The sequence below is a fragment of the Cynara cardunculus genome (assembly GCF_001531365.2).
Source record: "Cynara cardunculus var. scolymus isolate 2C chromosome LG 1, CcrdV1, whole genome shotgun sequence".
Classification (NCBI taxonomy): Eukaryota; Viridiplantae; Streptophyta; class Magnoliopsida; order Asterales; family Asteraceae; genus Cynara; species Cynara cardunculus.
The window spans coordinates 4828968-4849328 of NC_037528.1; the positions used below are offsets into that span (position 1 = coordinate 4828968).

The following is a 20361-nucleotide window of genomic DNA, read 5'->3' on the forward strand; positions in this document are numbered from 1 at the left end:
TGATAATACATCAATCAACAACAATAGTTTTAGACGTTTCCAACCCCGATGCTTTCGCTTTCTTGACGTTGAGGTTGGTCATGTCATGATTGTCATCTACAATTCAAAGCTAAAGTTAATGTCGGGTTCATCGGGTTGTCGGATTGGTCGGGTTTTTTTGGGCCTGACCCGATTCCAACCCAATAAGGTCGGGTTGGCTAATTTTTTTTATTGATCATGCATCGGGTTACCTCGAGTTGGTTTTTTTTTTTTTAAACCGGGTTGAGTTGGTCGGGTTTTTAAGCATCCCTAATTGATGGCGTGTTAGTGGGAGGGTGGGGTGGGAATATGATGAAAGCGAGTACAAGAATTGTTTATTTATTGATTTACTAAATATATGTTTTCTTTCAAAGATTGACAACTGTGGGGTGTGAAGAAAAAGCGAACCTTTTATTTATTTATTTAAGAAAATAGTTTTTTTTTTTCTGTTTTAGAAGTGCAACGGTAACTACTAAATTTAAGAGTTAAGTTTTGGTGAGAATGAAAGTTATGGTAAAAATAATAAGAAAAAATCCTCATTTCTATATCAATGATCAATCCTAATTAAAGAGAACCACTAGATAAATTCATATTCATGGGTTGTTTATGAATTAAAAACATAATTCATTGATTGTTTTAGGATTAAAAGTGATCAATCGTTCAAATCCATTTTTACATTTCTCACTAAAATTTAAACACTTATTTAAATATTAATCATACAATTTCTTTTTGATTTATGGTACTTTTTTTAGAAAACATTAAAAATAGCGCATGTCACGGGCAGAGGTCACGAAATTTTCAAAAGAAACCCATCCCATATTTTTTATATAACAAATCTTAAATTTTTTAAAGTAGAACTTATTTTGGTATTGTAAAAACACGTTATATTCTAAATCATCATTTAACATGACATAAACATAACTTCAACAAAAGATACTGTTTTTGATTGATGTACAAATACTCCAAACTCCAGTCCCATTTTTAAGGATTTCAGAAAACGAAACTTTATATAACATTATTGCACTTTCGGTTAGGCCATTTGAGATATATTTAGTAATAAAAAGAAATATAATTTATATATGTTTTTAGATATTTATAAATTATTAACAATAATAGACATTGAATAAAGGGTTATGTTTATTTTCCCTTTTTAATATCTTTTTAGAGACACAACACATGGGAGTTAAGTTAGAAGGTACCAAGTCTTTATGGTTGCCACCGCCACTGTCTTTGCCCTTTTTTCTCCATGACAACCCCATTTCTTTCATCATACTTTTTATTTATTTTATTAATATATATTATTAACCTGTATATCCAACTCATTATGTGAATTGACTAATTTTAGAACGACCACCTACTTTGCAGATAACCCGAAGTCATCGTATTTGAACCTCTGTGGCCACAAAAGAATTTTTATTCCTCCTTAGATTTGAATTTGGGACCTCCTGGTACTTTTGATTTTTGGAGTCAAGCTTAAATCAATCAGACACCACCCTTGTGGTTTAAAATATTTTCCATATCACATATAATTATTAAAAACGTTATTTTCACCTTTTTTAAAAGCATAACATTGTAATTTGATGGTCCATAAATGACTAATGTTTCATATATTTCATCAATTAATTATTTCTGTCAAATTTTAATTAATTCGTTTCATATGATACATTAATATTATTGGTGCCAATTGCTTTTTTCCACTCGTCTTTTTGCTTCAAATGGTTGTTTTATGTAAGTTAAAATTGGACAAAGAGAATGTAATTGATTGCAAAAATATAAGTAAATAATTGGTATTCTTTTATTTACAATTAGAAAGAAAAAAAAATCATAAAGTACAATAAAAAAAAATGGAAAACCAGGTAACATGATTACTGAATTTTCATGTTTTTTTTCTAGGGGTGTACGTGGGTTGGGTTGGGTGGTTTACGCCATTTTTACAACCCAAACTAATTATAACGGTTTGAAAAAATCTTAATCTAACTCAACCCATTAAAAAATATAATCCAGCCCAACTCTTGCGGGGTGGGTTAGGTTAGCGGGTTATTAGTTACATAAACTTGACGAATGAAATAATTCATAAAACTTAAGTTTATAGATCATATTATAAAATGTCTTATTTAAAAAGGTTACAATAGATTTATATGACCATTTTGGACGTTTCAACAAGTGTTTTAGAATGATTTTTAAATAAAATATCGTATTAATTATTTTATAGAAATATTTTGAGAAGTGTCCCGTAAACTCATTTATTTATAGGACACATATGTTCACATAACAGTTTTCAAGTCGTGTCGTATAAAATAAATAATACGACACTTTATTTTAAAAGCGTCATAGAATGTGTTAGGGCGTCCAAAATCATCCTATAAACATATTATAACTCTTTTAGATAAGACATTTTTCTTGTTTTGTCCTACAAAAGTACCATATTAGGACGCTTAGACATTTTAGGTATCCTATAAGATCTAATGTTGTTGTAGCAAAATGCTATAACTAGACATTTTATTTTCACTAAAGTACAACATAAAATGATAGGTTATTTAGATTGATGGATTCCTCAACCAAATATCTATCAATATCATTTACATTCTCCGACATATCAATTTGTTATTGCTGCAAAAAGAATTTCAATAATTTTTTTCTTCTTAATTAGATTATTTGTCATCATTCTTTGATCGTGGATCTCTTTTTAAATACAATAAAAATGAAATACAAACATAATATCAATAAAAATTATATAAAATTTATACATTATTAATATATATATATATATATATATATATAAATTTATAAAAATTATATATTAGCGACGAGTTAGACAGGTTGAGCTTACACCCAACCCAATTTCAACCCTCTTAATTGACGGGTTAGCGATTTGGCAGTTTGACGGTTAAGCGAGTTGGGTATAATTGGGTTGTTAACGGGTTATGTACGTTGACAGTTTTTTGTACACCCCTACTTTTTTTCAACCGCATAACTCAATAAAAATATTTATCTATTATATATTTAAAAACATAAAACATACTAACTACATTATTTAAATTAAATTAACCGACATTAATGGTCATTTCGAGACAAAGAAAGTTGATAATATTTCAACCGTCAATAGTCATATATTATATAAGTTGATTAGAGTTGCATTAAATGACATAATGGATAGAACTGATAAAGTATAATGTTGGAATAAATAATTTTTTGTCAAATGATTTTGAAAGTTCAGTATTGTTATTATTGCACTGATATTGTTGGTACGTTATTTTCTCGAAACAAAAGGAAGACTGAACATTTTGATATTCCATAAAAATTGTTGAGTGTAAGTATGTTTGTATTGAATTAAAGATAAAGTTGAAACCGTCAAATGAATATGTTAAAAACAGTTGTCGAACAACACGTTTTTATCATATGAATGTATGATCATGAAATCAGAATTCCACATCTGATTGGCATTAAATAGCCTCCCCATCTTCCAACACTAATCATAAAGACATGATTTATTAGAGTCTTCAAAGTCATGAACCTCTTAAGAGGTTCGTGACTTTGTCACATCAGTTTTCTTTTTCTATTATATCAATTTTTTCTTTCCTATATATATTATAAACTTTTTATCCTCAATAATGTATAAACTTTTTATCCTCAATAATGAACCGGTTCGTGATTATACAATAAAAACTACAATAACAAAAATTATAATAATTAAAAACTACTTATTTAGTTAAATTTCAATAATTAAAGTTGTGGCATGTTTTTGAAATATTTACAAACAATAAAACATTTTAAAAAAATTATTTCTTTATCTATTATTAATTTACTACAAGAGTAATTGTATAATATAACGAAATATATCTCGATTTTAATTCATTGACTCTATAGATGTTATAATACAATTTTATTTGGTTTAAAAAAAACGATAATATTTTTATCTTTGAATTAAATAGAAAATCTTGAAGATATCATAAAAATTTGACAAAATATATCAATATTAGTATTAAATTAACTATTTAATTTTTTTATTTCTTTAATTTAATTTTTTTATTATAATTTACTTTAAGTTTAGTAATGAAGTAATTTAATTTTGGTTTAATACTATAATTTTTTTAAATATAATAATTGGGTATTTTGTTAGAACTAAATGATTATCTTAATATATTTTATATTTAAAATGAGATGTTTATCGTGTATGTTTATTATATTTATCTACAGTTAGTTACATGAATTCAAACATAGAGTTTTAATAAGTTTTATTTATACACAATCAACTTGTAATCTTGAATTTTAAGTAATATAAATAATTAACTGTATTTTATACATAAAAAATAATTTTTAAAATTTTTTGTTAAATATTTTATAATATAAATTACGCTTGTAAATGATTAAATATTAAGTAACCATTTTAATTTTGCAGAAAAAGGAGGTAAGAAAAAAAAACAATGGATTGGATTTGTTGAATAAAATAAACGGATAGGAAAAAGAAATCAAAGAAAAGGGAAGAAATAAAATTTTAAATATAAATAATAAATAAAATAAAATAAAATAAAAGGAGTTGGAGGAGGGGATGTGGGGCTTGTGGCCACCAAGACGTGTAATCCACCACCGTACATCAAGGATCGCGGGAGATCAAACTCATCCAACGGTTCAGAACGAATCTGTCTCCTCCTGTATCCTTCCTTACACTTCCATATTTAAGAGGTTCTCTCTGCTGCCATTTTTGCGCAAATTTCTCTCCGTCCTCGTCGCTCTCCATATCTACACCCATTTTTTGACGATTTCATCGGGTATGTTTCTTCATGTTCATCATCATTTCACTTTTTTGTTTTTGATTTTTGAGTAGATCCGTTCATTTTCTCTCGATTTTAGGTGAAATTTTACGATTTTTCTACATAATGTTGCGAATTTCGTGTATGCATGTCAGCGAAGTAGATTTCAGTGCTCATTAGAATCTAGCATTTTCATGTATCGCAAATAACTTGTAGAGCATGTCGTTGGAATTTTGTGATTATTTGTTGTTTGCTTTAGTTGATGGTCTCTGTCTGATCTCTGAATGTTGGATTTCTGGAACGACTAGCTTATATTGCATACTTCGAAATTGGTTGCGGAGTGTTGCCTGTTCTGATTTGTGCTGAATTGTTGATGATCTGGAACCGGAAAACTTGTAGCGATTTCAAGGGAGAGTGGTAATTGGCATTTCAGTAGATGTTAGGGTGGATGATGTTGATAAGATGATGGATAGTACATACAAATGAGTTCGTGCTAGAAATCGTGGTTAAGCTTTCTGTTATTTTTATTTGCCAATTACCTTAAGACCAGACTCCACTGAATATCTTTTCCATAGGCCTTGTTTCATATGTTGATTACCTATAGACCACTTGTATACTTTCACACTTTTCTGAATCACAAATTCGAGCAAAAAGATTTTTCAATGATGTACTTACACTTCCCCAACCGTTAATAATGATTTATGATTGGTAATTCAATTAAATTTGGAAAAGAAAATAATGTATGATTATGATGATACTAAATTGTGATCGATAAACATTTCTGTTCCAATTTGTAATTGAAAATTTGCAATAGACGTTCTAATCTATTTTGCCAAGTAATATATATTGCCTTTTTGGGATATTTTAAGTGGCGGTATTATGTGTCGGATTTCACTTATAAATGTTGTGGCTGATCTTGATTTCCCTCAAGTATGTCGATCACTATCCATGTTCTTGAAATTCTTGCTGACTGAAGCTGTATTTTGTTATGTAGGTAGCATAAGATGGCGGAATCAGAGGAAATTCAGCCACTTGTGTGCGATAATGGAACTGGAATGGTTAAGGTACTCATTTTAGCATGAATAGAAGTACAAATTATGTTTCAAGCTTTTGGATGTATAGTAGTCTAAACCAAGTACATCTTGTGTTACAGGCTGGTTTTGCTGGAGATGATGCTCCAAGGGCTGTGTTCCCAAGTATTGTAGGCCGTCCACGTCACACCGGTGTGATGGTTGGAATGGGCCAAAAGGATGCTTATGTTGGAGACGAGGCTCAGTCCAAGAGAGGTATTTTGACTCTAAAATACCCAATTGAGCATGGTATTGTCAGCAATTGGGATGACATGGAAAAAATATGGCATCACACCTTCTACAATGAGCTCCGTGTTGCTCCAGAAGAGCATCCAGTTCTTCTAACGGAAGCACCTTTAAATCCCAAGGCCAATCGTGAAAAGATGACCCAAATCATGTTCGAGACATTTAATACCCCTGCTATGTATGTTGCCATCCAAGCCGTGCTTTCCCTGTATGCTAGCGGCCGTACAACTGGTAAGAATCTCATGCTTCCCCATAAAATTGTGAAATGGTGCAAGTTCTTCATTTTCCTCAACTATGCATCTTTTACAATATCAATTTTTTGGTAACTGTGGGTGTCGACTGATCCCAAGGGCCCTGAAGATAATAGCCAGGAAAATCCCAGGTGGGCAGGGGCACTGAAATTGCCATTCTCATCTTTGCTGTTATTATGTTGTCTGGTGCAGGAATTGTTCTTGATTCAGGGGATGGTGTGAGTCACACAGTTCCTATTTACGAGGGTTATGCCCTTCCACATGCCATCCTTCGTTTAGACTTGGCTGGTCGGGATCTCACTGATGGCTTGATGAAGATCCTTACGGARCGTGGGTATTCTTTCACTACTACAGCAGAGCGGGAAATTGTAAGAGACATGAAGGAGAAGCTGGCTTACATTGCCCTTGACTATGAACAAGAGCTCGAGACTTCCAAGACTAATTCTGCTGTTGAGAAGAGTTACGAGCTGCCAGATGGACAAGTTATCACAATTGGTGCTGAACGTTTCCGTTGCCCAGAGGTATTGTTCCAACCATCCATGATCGGAATGGAAGCAGCTGGTATTCATGAGACCACTTACAACTCCATCATGAAGTGCGACGTGGATATTAGGAAAGACCTGTATGGAAACATCGTGCTCAGTGGTGGTTCAACAATGTTCCCCGGCATTGCTGATAGGATGAGCAAAGAGATCACCGCTTTGGCCCCTAGTAGCATGAAGATCAAAGTCGTTGCACCACCCGAAAGAAAGTACAGTGTCTGGATCGGAGGGTCCATTCTGGCATCACTCAGCACCTTCCAACAGGTTTGTTTTCTCGTCGTCTTTTTAATAGCTAAAAATCAATGAACCCCTTTTGTTGTTGTTGTCGTCGTCGGTGGTTTTTCTGATGTTTATGAATGATATGCAGATGTGGATTGCGAAGGCGGAATACGACGAGTCGGGTCCATCAATCGTGCACAGAAAGTGTTTCTAGTTTGTGCAAGTAGACGCGTTGTTTTGAAGACATTCAACATTAGTTTTTTTATATATGTTACATGTTATGTTTTATATGTTGTTTTGTTATATGTTGGGTTGAGAGTGAGCGAGACAATTGTTGTAAGTTCCACGATTCTTTCATTTGGATATTATTTTAGAAGCTATTGATTTCCATGGTTGAGACCTGAGTTTTAGATGCTGTTGGTGACACATATTATTGCATCTTCATATGTTTGAATTCCCCTGTAATCTAAGGATAAAAATTTGTTATCCACTTTTTCCATCAATCATATGAATATATGATATTATTTTATTCAATTCCTTTTTTTACCAAAAAATAATATGGTTTTACAACAATATTTAAATAATGAAATTAAGAACCAAAATGGTTGGTTCCATTATTGTGAAACAATTAAAATGCATCAGGTGGTTCCATTTCTAGCACCTTCGATGTACCCTTTCTAAAGGTAACCACATATGACGTTTATTGATTATTGAAGTTTTTAGACAATACACTCCATTTAAATATTAGAAAAAGGATCGCATCAAGGACAGATATCGCATCATTTGATTTAAATCTGGTACTCATGTTTTCGCCTCAAGTTCAAGTCTCACTGTAAAAAATGTGTTTGAGTTTAATTTATTGTATTTAAATATTATATATACTTCAAAAAAATTGTTTTTCATGAGTAATTTGTTTGATATAGTTGTATCTTACATTCTTACTTCGATCTCTCAACACTCAATGAAATAGTGGCAATAAAATATCATCTAAGATTTGACCTCACCTTTCATGTAAGGTTGACAATAAGTAAGGGTAAACCCGTTATCCGTTATGTTTAGACCTGTTGGATAAGGGTATGTATAAATAAAATCTTATCTATTTATCCACTTATCCATTACCCGTTATCCATTACGAAATATATATATATATATATATATATATATAAAGTTAAATATTAATCTTTGTTGTAATGCAATCATATATGTAGCATATCAATGTGTAATTTAAATCACTTTATATATTTATCAAGTAAAAGAGTTCATGATAGACGAGGTTAGAAAAATAAATACAATAAAAAATGTTGTTTTACAATTTTTATATTATTTTTAGAACATTATATTATAATTATATTTAGAGTAATATTAAAATTTTACTATAACAAATTAGATATAAAATAATTACTATATCTATGAGTCTATGTTTGGCTATATCTGTTTGAGGTTTTACCATTTATCCATTACCCATTTCGACTTCTTTACCCACTATTCTACTAGATAAGATATGATATGAATAATAGGTTTATGAAATGGATAATTACTCATTCTGTTACCTGCTATTTTAAATAAATTAGATAACAATATAACTCTTATTCAATCGTGTCACACATGTCATTTATTTGATAGGGAAAAATGAAAATCTGACAATCGAAAGTAATTGCACATGTATGCTGGTTAAAACAATGTGATTATTATTATTTTTAATCAAAATAAAATCATGATATTATTTAATTTTTTTTAAGTATGTGTATGAAATAAAATATGTGATAGCAACTCATGATTGTGATTTGTGACGTTGCTTTGTGATTCAGCCAAGGACTTTTGGAATATTGGGTTGCACGTTTGGAGATCTGTTTCTGCAATGGTCCCCTTTCCTTTACGTTTTTACCAAATTATTTCATCCACTTTCTTTTACATATTTATCTCTACCAACTTTTTTTCATCATATTTTTTTTTTAAATAATTACATTATATTAAAATACTAAAAATTAGATGAGCAATTAATAGAAATCGATACAAGAAAATGTGGAATTTTAAAATGTCAAGATAACCTTTTGTTAATTTAAAAAAGGTAATAAATAAAAGCGAATAATAATTTTAAAAAATATATATCTATGTTTATTATGTCATTTAGTGCTTGAACAAGAACCTTGGTTTTTTTACTATGAAATTTGTGATAAGTGATATTTTTCGTATCTTTATTTTATTTTTTTGACTTTATAATTATTAATATATATTAGAGTAAATTATATTTTTCGTTTCCGTGGTTTGCTAAACAATTGTTGATTTCGTCCTTGTGGTTTTAAAATTTTGGTTTTTATCCCTATGGTATGCAATTCGTTTCTATTTCGTCCATGAGGTTAAAAAAACACTATTTTTAAGTATAAATGACTAAAATAGAAATGAATTGTAATCATGAGGGACGAAAAAAACAATAAACTTTAAATCATAAGAACGAAAAAGATAATGAATTATAATTATAAACCATATGGATGAAAATTGTAATTTCAAAACCATAAGAACGAATATACAGATTTTCAACAAACCACAAGGACTAAAAACGTAATTTACTCTATATATTAATATAATAATTATTGATAGACGAAAAAAATCAATGGGACCTATAAAAAGTAGGTTCTTAGAAGAATTATCATTGTAGATTTTTAAGAGAGTTTTTAATTTGATAAATTGAATATAAATTGACAACAAAGAATACAAATATGTGGTTTTTATAAGAATCTCTATTAGAGATGCTCTTAGTATCAAATTGATTATTTAACTTTTGAATAATCAAATAATCTATGTTATATTATATAGCATTTGACAAAAATTCATAAAAACTATTTTTTATGCATGAAGTCCTATATATTAATGCATATTACTTAAAATTCAAGATTACAAGTAAATTATACATAAGTACAACTTATTAAAGCTCCATGTTTGAATTAGCGTAACTAACTGTGGATAAATATAATCAATTAGAGGATAAACATCTCATTTTAAAATATAAAAAATCTAAAATATAATTAGGATAATTATCGAATTCTAACAAAATAATTAATTATTATTTTTATAAGAAAATTATATTATTAAAAAAAATTGAATTAGAAAATTACACAAAAAATAGGAATTTTAAATAGTTAATTTGATACTAACATTGATATATTTTTGTCAAATTTTTATGATATCTTCAAATTTATATTTTATTCAAAAATAAAAACATTATCGTTTTTTCAAAATCATATAAGACCATACTATAACATCGATTGACATAAAGAATAAAATAAAATATTAAGATCAAGATGCATCTCGTTGCATTGCGCAAGTACCCTTCTAGTAATAATAAAAAACGGATCACTCGAACATCCCCAAGTTTGAACCCAAATACGTTCACCTTGAGACTTTCTTTTTTGAAGAAGTTTTCAATACAAACCATCTTTTTTTGTTTTCTATTAGTAATTTTAATTCATGAAAACTTGTTTTGAATATATAAATCTATAATACAAATTTCTTTTAAATTATATAATAAGTCTGATTTTAGATGCAACAAAGATCATGGATTATTCATGGGTTAGCTCAACCAGTAATAAGCCTTGAATCTTTAGAGATCATCCTTGGAGGTATTGATTCGAGTCCTACAAGTTAGATTTTTCTGATTGTTCTCCAAGACCTTGGGATTAATTGAGGTACACGTAAGTTGACCAACACCCATGATTAACAAATTAAAACAGCGATTGTGCATTAAAAAAACGATGTGTGGCACTAAATAATTACCAAAAGTTACAGACATGACTTGTTATGGAGAGAGTTTTTTTACTGGTATATGTGTTTGGTAAACAACCCCTTAGCATCAAGCCGCATAGAAACCATAGTTGTGCGTAGAATTGCATATGTAAACCGTAAACCACCTTCCATATGCAGAATCTAACACAAGTTTTAAGCCAAAAGCTTTAAGCAGGATAGATTAGCAAACTAGTATAACCGTCACCCATAAGGTCGAAAACATATGTAATCCCTCGAGTAGTCTTTCCCCGTATACAGTTTTCTTGAAAATAAAACTCCAAGAAAAAAAATAATTAAGAATTCAACAACAAATTAGGAGTACAAGTCACAAAAACACTGATCTACTTGACCTAACTTGCGTTTGAAAATAAGCATGTATGGTTACCTCGGCCAAATGATCTCTGCTTTGAATTATAATCCTCGATTACGTATTTTCCAGATACCAGCTCTGTAACCCAGAGACATGAGAGCCATTTCCCACAGCATGTTAAGGATGCTTAATGGACTCACCTTAGATCCCGGAATCTCAGACCAGGTTACAGATATCTCTATTATACGGATGCTGAAGAATTTGCTTAAATAAACTAATTCAACATCGAAGCACCACCTGCATCGAGAATTAATGTAGTTTTAGTTACACTGACAGATCTAAACAACGCCAAGAAAATTGTTGAAGTTACTAAAAACTGAGATATCTCACGAAAGAATGGCACCATTCACAAACTAGTCTTTTTGCAGAGTTTGGACACATCACAGTAGAGTTATTATAAACTTTTATAGGCAAGAATGACGGTCACACCCAAGTTGAAGCAACAATTATGATTCACAACGATAATGCCAGTGAAAGCTGATAGTATGCATGAACTCTATTCACTAATGAACATCTACCAAAACATATTCAGCAAGTTAAAGCATCACTTTCATACCTTTTCAAACGGATATTGGTAAAAAGCTTCCTTGCAGCAGCTCTAGTAAACATCTTAAAGCCACACTGCGTATTAAAATGAATTTAGCAGATCCAGATTAATAAAAAAGCAAAAGTTTGAAAATGTTTTCCAGATATACTTACCAATTTACTACACGAAATGACGAAATTATAGGGAAGAAAACAGGAACAAAAAGCTTGAAGAATATTAACCTGTGTATCACGAACCCCGGGACCAGCAGCTAGAAGGACCACCACATGGAAGCCTTTCATCAAAAAATTGCGGTACCACTTCCTCTGAAGCATAAAGAGAAATGTTTAGAAAAGAAAAAAACCCAATAAGAACAAGACAAAGAATAAACAAAGGAACTAACTGTAGCTAGAGCTTTCTTCTCTAGATGAGCACGAGAACCAAATGCCACAATAGGGATATCTGCAATTCCGTCACTTGAATCTCCAGCAGTCTGATGTTCCATTTTGGCAACTGCAAGTATCTAAGAGGGAAAACATCAATTGCTATTTACAGATACCCTGATGTTTGATAGACTGCTACAGACACCAACCTGATTTTCAAGCTTTTCTAGGTCATCAATTTTGGTTGCTCCATCGGCATCTAGCATCAGAAGTAGTTTTCCCCGTGAATGAAGCATCCCCTGTTTTACAATGCTTTCGCAGAAGCAAGGAGCTTTGATCAGTTTTCATGAGTTGTGACAAATGAAGGACATTAGAAGGACTAAACACATCATGAAGATGAACATCAATTCAACAAATCATATTGATTTGACTCACTTTTCTTATAGCTTCTCCTTTTCCCTGATTCTTTCCAAGAAGAACTACTCTAACATTGTCTACTTTATACTTCCTCACAAAGTCAAAAGCTACTCTTCTTGTTCCATCAGAACTTCCATCATCAACAATTATCACCTGTTCAAGGATCAATCTGTTTTAAAATTTCAAAGGTGACAAGCTTGAATGCAAGATACGATATCCAAACAATGCTTTCTAAAAGAAGCTTTATAGTACAGCAAGATCATCTATAAAAACATATTCTTCAAGACTGTTAGTTGACAGGTAAAAAGTGCTAAAATGTGTATGTTAATTCTCCCAAGACATTGTGAAGTTGCAGATATGAGCACAAACGGATGAGATAAGAAGCTTGAGAGGGATGTCCAAAACTGAGTATATAGATAAACAGAAACCATAAATAGAATCGTTCACATATATCAGAATAAAAATCCATGCTGGATCCAATATAGATGTTTAAGTAGATAGGCACAAGTATGACATCTGCAATTAAATAATTCTTGATTTCCATAAATTACTAAAAAAGACTATTTCTAATGAGATGCCTAATGTCTTTTATTACTCATTCCCCTCAAAATTATTCTTTAAATTCGACCAACCATACGTTTTTAGATGTACATATCAATGCTTCTTCAACAACTGTTACTCAAAGCCATTATAGTGAATTCAGACCATAAAAATGACTAGGGAACAGGACATTATCAAGTATATTCTTTACCAATATTCCAAAATGTGAAACAGAGATGTTATGTAACATCCTGTAGATACAGGTTAGAATATTTCCAGGACAGCAAGAGTGTCAATGATCTACTTCTATACATTTCAGTCAGCTACCTTGCAGGAATTTTGCATTCGATTTCTACAATGAGTAAACATACACATACTGTGTTTTATCAACCATGGAATACTAGTATCGCAATGCATTACTCGTTTTTAACATAATAGATCATCACCCTCAGGTCTTGGCCAAATATTTGTTTCACATGTTAGTTCCTAGTTCCTACTAAATACCTGTCAAAGTCATTTGCAGAGTTATCTTACTTTCTATTTCCTAAGCTTTCAATGTGAAAATTAAAACCAAGAAGTTCGCCAGCAATTTTGCCTGATAAGATGATATTCAATTTTGAAGTTGAAAATTCTACCTTACAAAAAAAGGGCTTGTACGTGATGATAACCAAGCATCAAGTGAACATCAAACATTGATTTGATTACAAAAGATCTAAAAGATACCTCATATGAAAATGATTGGTCCTTTCTTGCACGTTCTTCAAGATAACTACACATGAAGATCCGAAACTATGATCAAGTGTATATACAACAATTTTGCAAGTGCATCTAAGACAACTTACTTTAATTCAACCAAACAAGCAAAATTGCAAGGTATGTCATTTACTATGTACAATCATAATAAGATTGTTTATCTCCAGCTGATGACAAGGGAAGGAGTATATACTAATAAAGCATCGTAAAGCAACTTTGAACATCAAGACCGAAGAGAGAGCTTTGGAGGCAACAAATATCAATTGAACTTTCAATAAAGCTACAGAAGCTTCTGAAATAATGCTGCTACCATTTCAGAAGCATTGAAAGAGCAAAGATGATGAAAATGAAATCTTCTTTACGTTTGCAATTAGTCAGGACTACTGCATAATCTACAATTTGACGAGCTTTAGTGTACTATTCTCTCAAACCAACTATGCTTTATCAGCAGTTAAATTTGTAATTTGAACCGAAGATTCATCCTAACATACAGCAAAAGGGTGATGCCTTTACTCACTTCATTGTCTCATCAAGAGCTACAGGCAATCTGCACTCTTCGTTGTATGCAGGAACGATCAATGAAATATATTTTTCTGCAGGATCATATATATAAGGACACTTGACCTGCAACAAATGCCTCAAATACAGTTAGTATTCAGTATTCACCACCAATTTAAGAAAAACAAGTATAGCAATGATTTATTAATGAAATTGAGGCATTCACGAAAGGATTTTTGAGTTTCTTATGTTGGTTTTGGCGGATGACATTTCATACACTGGCATACTTACCTTGGTGAACAAGAACCATGTTTCTTTACTTGGGGTCTTGCCACACTCCATCTATGGTGATGTTAATAGTTTATAGCTCATGCCCATCAAAATCTCAAACCTAATTCACTCTATAATTCAAAATTGACAGCAATTCTGGCACAGAAAACTAGACTATCTGAAACGGATGATGTACACTCCTAGTTCATATGATCAAAATCTCTAACATGAATTGCAAACAAGAAGATCCAAGACAAAAATCAGTCCCAAAAAGAGCTTTGGAAGAAATTTGTTAGAAGTCACGCGGGTCAGCATTTAAAGAGAGACAGACACTTGAATTATAGTACATTATTAGATCCCACTAGAGGTCTTTAAGCGTCATAAACCTAAGAACTCATGAGCAAGTAGAAACTCTTCTCCATGGTTCCAAGTAGCATCAGTGTAAAACTTCTAAAAGTTAAAACCACCAAGTTTAATACTTGAAATGTCAGCACTTCCGATTATCAGATAAAGCTCATGATTCGTTTGGCACTAAGGAATTCCTTTTAGGGATAACTGAAGTGGCAACCAACAGGCTAGTTATGATATACATTAGGCAATTTAAGTCAACAAAAATCAAATATGTTGGCTTCAGAAGATCAAAAAATATTAGAACTATAGAAATAACCCTTCATCATAACAGAAGGTTCTGAAACACTAAATTGCGTTACAATAGTCCAATGAGATATAGATGCGTGACAATCAGTAAGAGGTATGACAATAAGGTAAAAACGTACCTGTTTCAAAGAATTTGGATCTTCGAAGATCGGGTGAGCTTCAAGATGACTGTCAGAAGAAAATCATCATCAGGGACATATAAACAAACATTCAAATCAATCTCAGAGTAAAATTAGGGTTTCAGAAGAAAAAAAAATACCTGTGGTTAAATCTTCTTCTAAATGTTTCAATAACAAGGGTAACTACTAAACCTAACCCAAAAATTATAGCTAACATTACTGTCAGTTGAAGCATCGTCGACCATCCCCATATTTCCATGTTTCCCTTCAGGATCAGACGACGACACAACCAATCAAAAACTCCACTCCACAAAATTTTCCTCTTCTGGCACTAAAATACACATTACAGACGAAATTTTCGAGACGTATTTATTAAATAGATCCTGTGCAGAAAAAACATCAGCCCGTCTAGCTCAGTTGGTAGAGCGCAAGGCTCTTAACCTTGTGGTCGTGGGTTCGAGCCCCACGGTGGGCGTATGCTTTTCGTTTTTGAATTCAAGACAAATTTTTGCCTCGCCATGGTCGTGGGCTTCGTTTGGGGCTCAGATACTGTCTGGACCGGCTTTGAAATGCCTATAATGTGTAATCAATGCGGACTTGGTTAAGTATCGAGTTTTTTTTTAATTTATTAATCGAGTATCAGCTAATTATAATTGGTATATAAAATCTTATATTATGCACCAACCAATTTAACTGGCATTAAATTTTTTCGGTTGAATCGGTTTTATACCAAATTCAAGTTATATATACGAAAACTTGTTGTTACGTTCAAATTTTGAGTGACTATTTGAGTTTTAGGTAACACATGAACGAAATAAAACTTGCAAATATTCAAATGTTAAAGCTACAAAGGTTAATATTCAATATATATAAAAATTCAAAAACTATAAATAATTAAATAAGTCGGTACAATGGTATTACTGTGGTACACAATTTCCAATAACGTGTATCAACCAAGTTTGTATATTTTGTTCGGTACTACCAACCGATTACAATTGGTAACAATTTAATTGATACAATTAGTACACATGTTGGTTGGTTTGTTTTTGTATAAAATGGTTACCCCTACTTTAAAGTGCCGATTTACCGGTGAAATTAATTTATGGTGTTGGTTGGTGTACTACATAGCAAGAACATAATTAATGCATGTTTAGAAGTGCTCATTGTAATAAAACAGATCGTGCAAGTACAATATGTTTGATAGTGAATGACAAGATTATGATACTTAAGGTGGATAGTGTGGCTCGTATAACAACAATCTTGGGTGCGTGAGCTCTACCCATTTCACGGCATGCAAATGGGAACCAAAATACAAGCAATTTAGGCTAAGGATGCAATCGAGGGTACAGCCAAATGGAAGACTGAACTCGACTAAGGCTAAAGACCATGCTGACCAGTGCAAGCGGTCAAAAGGAAACAGGAGATGCAGATGGCTAGAGTGGAAGTATTGTACCCTTTTTAGTGATGCCAATGTCTTATTTTGTATGGTTTTGATGCATGTAAATGTCTTTCATTGCTTTAGTTGTTGATGGTGTGGTACTAAGTACGGGTGTTCATCCAAACCGCACTGCACCGCAAAAAGCGCGGTTAAGAACTTTCATGGTGCGGTTTGTGGTTTGCGTTTTTACCAAACTGTATTACGCGGTAGTGTTTGTGATTTTGAGTTATTAAACTGCGGTTCAAATCGCATTGTACCGTATATTTTATATATTTAATATAACACACACACACACACACACACACACACATATATATATATATATATATATAGAATAATTAATTATTTCTGTAATACTTTTGGACTTTGTATTTTGAACTTTGAGTTTGATTCAATATGTCAATTGGTAATCTTAATAAATTAGTTGGACATGTCACAATTCACACGTCCGATTTAATTTGAAGTTTATTTTTTTTTTACTTCTTAGACTATTTTTATTTATACGATATGTATTTGGGAATTGGGTTTACAGAAACTCTTTATTTTTCTGGACTACGTTCACTTTATCGTTAATTTTATGATGTATTTTTAATCTTATATAATTGATTGTAGACATAAAGTGCGATAGATACAAACTATATAAACCACACCGTATTTTGCAATGCCGTTTGGTACGGTTTGAAGTTTGAAAAAAACCTCAAACCACATATGCGATACGGTTTACAGTTTGGGTTATAATGCTTGTAAACTATGAATACCCCTACGAGAATGCACGTTTGGTATGACAATGGGCAATGGTCAATGGTTGTATGTTTTAAATTATTGATCATACAACACAAGAAAGCAACGTGTACTTGAAAGTTTTAGTGTTTTCTTGCGATTAAAAATTAAAAATTACGAAATTAGAAACAAATATCGTCTAAAAACAAACATAAGTTTATAACCTTGAAATAGAAAGAGCGGAATCAAGTCATCAACACATTTCACAATAACTACTCCACATTAAATAACTAATAATTAATCATTTATGTGTATAGTTGACATATTTATTGTGTCAATCATGCAATTGGTAATTTTTACGTATTCAAATATACTTCGTACATGTTTGTACTTGAGGGACATAATGTAACGTCATGTCAACTTTGTAAGGTCGTTTTTTATCGTTTGGAAGTATGCATGGTAAGCAAAAAATAATTGAACATCCGTTATCCCTAGGAACGTTGCGAGCTTTTAAGCAAAAAAATAATTGAAGATACGTTATCTCAAGAATGCTACGAGTTTTTATCATCAACCAACAACCAACAAATAATTTTAACATTTCAGAAAAAGAAAAATCATAAATATAAGGGGGTGTTTGGGATTTGCTTATTTGAAATAACTTATGTTTTTCTATAAATGTGTCTATCAACTTATTATAAGTTAGAATGCTCTAACTTTTTTAAAAACTCCTTATTACCAGTTTGGCACCGGTATAAGTTGTTTATCCAAACATTCAAAAATACTTATTACTGATGTTACATCAAAATAAGTTAATAAATTGTTTTTTATAAGCAATCATAAACACCCTTAGAAATGAAAGAAAAATAAATAAAGGGAACAGACGTCAGAGTGAAAGTTGTCGTCGTGCCTTGGGATTCTGCCGACGGTTTTATTATGCGCAACTCGCAGTGCCAGAGATTACCCATGCCATGAACCATTTTCCCATAAATTAAAGTTTAAAATATCACATTATTTATAGAGTAAATTATCAGTTTTGGTCCCTGTTCTTTTATCAAAGTAACATTTTACTATAAAAATGGCCATCGTTTTCTCTTTTAACACTTGTAAGAAAAAATGACCGTTTATCAAACCTGGATTTTTTTTTATTAAGCTGAATATCCAAACCCGTTATGTGAACCGACTAATTTCAGGACGACCACCTGTTTTGCAGATAGCCCGAAATCACCGCATTTGAACATCCGTGGCCACAAGATTGATATTTTTGACCTTTGAAGCCAAGTTCAAATTAATCAGACACCATCTTGAAGTTCAAACCTGGAAATTTTATAAACCATCAAGATTATCTTTAAAACTAATTGCAATGCAATAACTGTAAGTGTTATATATTAGTAAAAAATAAGTATAAATTAAAAAACTAATTAACAAACGAAATTGTAAACTTCGACAAGATTTATCAAGAAAAAACCGCCGGAAACTTGCGTCATAGAGATGGCCAAAGGGTTTGTCGGTTTAGCAATTTTTGCTTTTTTGAGCTTCAACACTTGAAAAAAATAAACGACTGTAACCGAGGGAAACCGCATAGAAATTACCGAGAGAAATCGTATAGAAATGAGCGTATGGTACGATTAATGTCACACCCAATTTATTGATCCCAAGTTACATTAAACAGATTGCAAAAATATAGAATCCCACAAAAATTTAATCAAAAAATTAATTCCCCCCAAGATTAATTCAAGAAAATATGAACTTGCAGTCATGAAAAGTAAAGACATGATGAAGAAGAAGAAGAAGAAGAAGAAGAAGAAATGGTGGTATTATGGTGATTTCACAAGGCTAGTGAGCCATGGCAGCAGGGGGAGCGAAGCTAATGCTTCTCTGGTTAGGCATGGCGAGCATGGAGGTATGATCCAAGAAATCATTCAACGCCACCACGTATTCCAAAATTACCCTCAGATCATCTGCACATGAAAACCCTAGGTTCCCAGTTCGTCTCACGGCATAAACGTAAAAAGTTATGCATCCTTTTCTGAACTTGAACCGGGACATCTCACAGCCGGTGAGTCCTCTGATCAGTTTCCGGTTCACTTCCCCTAAGGGTAACTCCGCCGGCCACAGCCGGTCCAGGGCCACCTTCATTTTTTCCGATTCGAACACGAACAAGACCACCTTGGATTTCTTGGTGCCGAGGCCGAGGGTGAGGGTGTGCCATGCATGGTGGGCGAGTATGGTGAAGTTTGTGGGGAGGAAGGCGGTGGTGGAGGGGAAGACGGATGGGGTTTTGTTTTGGGTGGCGATTGGTGGTGGGAGAGAAAGGAGGCGGAGGAGTTCGAGGGAGCGAGCACGGCGGATGGTGAAGGATTTGACGATGAATTGGCCGCCGAAACGGAGACCTTTGACTTCCGATGAGGGTTTGAAAGAGTAATCCGAGGAGGATTGGTCATTTGGGTGCTTATGCTTTTGCTTCTTTTTCTTGTTCTTGTTGTTTTCTTTTTCATCCATAGATGAATGAATGTGGTGGTGGTTGGTGAGTGGCGGTGGCGGTGGCGGTGGTGGGTGAAAGAAATAGAGAGAGGTTGGTGGGATGGGTTTTTTCTTTGGTGGATGTGAAGATGATTTGTGATAACAAACCAATCCAAAGCTTTTTCTGTTTTTTCAAGTAAAAAAGTACACTTTTCTACGAATTCCACTTCTTAATCACTTATTTAATTTTTTAATATTTTTGTTTATACAAATATGGAAACACATTTTTTTTACATATATATATATGGTTAATCGTATAATATAATAAGATAT

The 20361-nt window shown here is 32.2% G+C and overlaps 3 protein-coding genes and 1 non-coding gene across 4 annotated transcripts; 2 read left to right on the plus strand and 2 right to left on the minus strand.

The window, feature by feature from the left end:
- Nucleotides 1–4723: 4723 nt before the first annotated feature.
- LOC112513553 (actin-97-like) lies at nucleotides 4724–7580 on the plus strand. Its single transcript, XM_025119855.1, has 5 exons — nucleotides 4724–4787; nucleotides 5764–5833; nucleotides 5923–6316; nucleotides 6529–7142; nucleotides 7246–7580. Exons 2-5 carry the CDS (start codon nucleotides 5774–5776, stop codon nucleotides 7309–7311), a joined length of 1134 nt encoding a protein of 377 aa, XP_024975623.1. The 5' UTR covers nucleotides 4724–4787; nucleotides 5764–5773; the 3' UTR covers nucleotides 7312–7580.
- Nucleotides 7581–11028: 3448 nt separating this feature from the next.
- LOC112514051 (dolichyl-phosphate beta-glucosyltransferase) lies at nucleotides 11029–15715 on the minus strand. Its single transcript, XM_025120359.1, has 10 exons — nucleotides 15551–15715; nucleotides 15411–15459; nucleotides 14384–14490; nucleotides 13837–13882; nucleotides 12592–12726; nucleotides 12366–12455; nucleotides 12177–12296; nucleotides 12016–12099; nucleotides 11804–11868; nucleotides 11029–11484 (listed from the first exon to the last, which is right to left on the minus strand). The coding sequence occupies exons 1-10, from the start codon at nucleotides 15667–15669 to the stop codon at nucleotides 11289–11291; spliced, it is 1011 nt and encodes a 336-aa protein (XP_024976127.1). The 5' UTR covers nucleotides 15670–15715; the 3' UTR covers nucleotides 11029–11288.
- Nucleotides 15716–15812: 97 nt separating this feature from the next.
- TRNAK-CUU lies at nucleotides 15813–15885 on the plus strand. The gene has a single exon. It is a non-coding gene; the product is annotated as a tRNA-Lys (tRNA).
- Nucleotides 15886–19191: 3306 nt separating this feature from the next.
- On the minus strand, nucleotides 19192–20067 carry LOC112528976. The gene has a single exon (XM_025140062.1). It carries the CDS (start codon nucleotides 20065–20067, stop codon nucleotides 19402–19404), a length of 666 nt encoding a protein of 221 aa, XP_024995830.1. The 3' UTR covers nucleotides 19192–19401.
- Nucleotides 20068–20361: the final 294 nt, after the last annotated feature.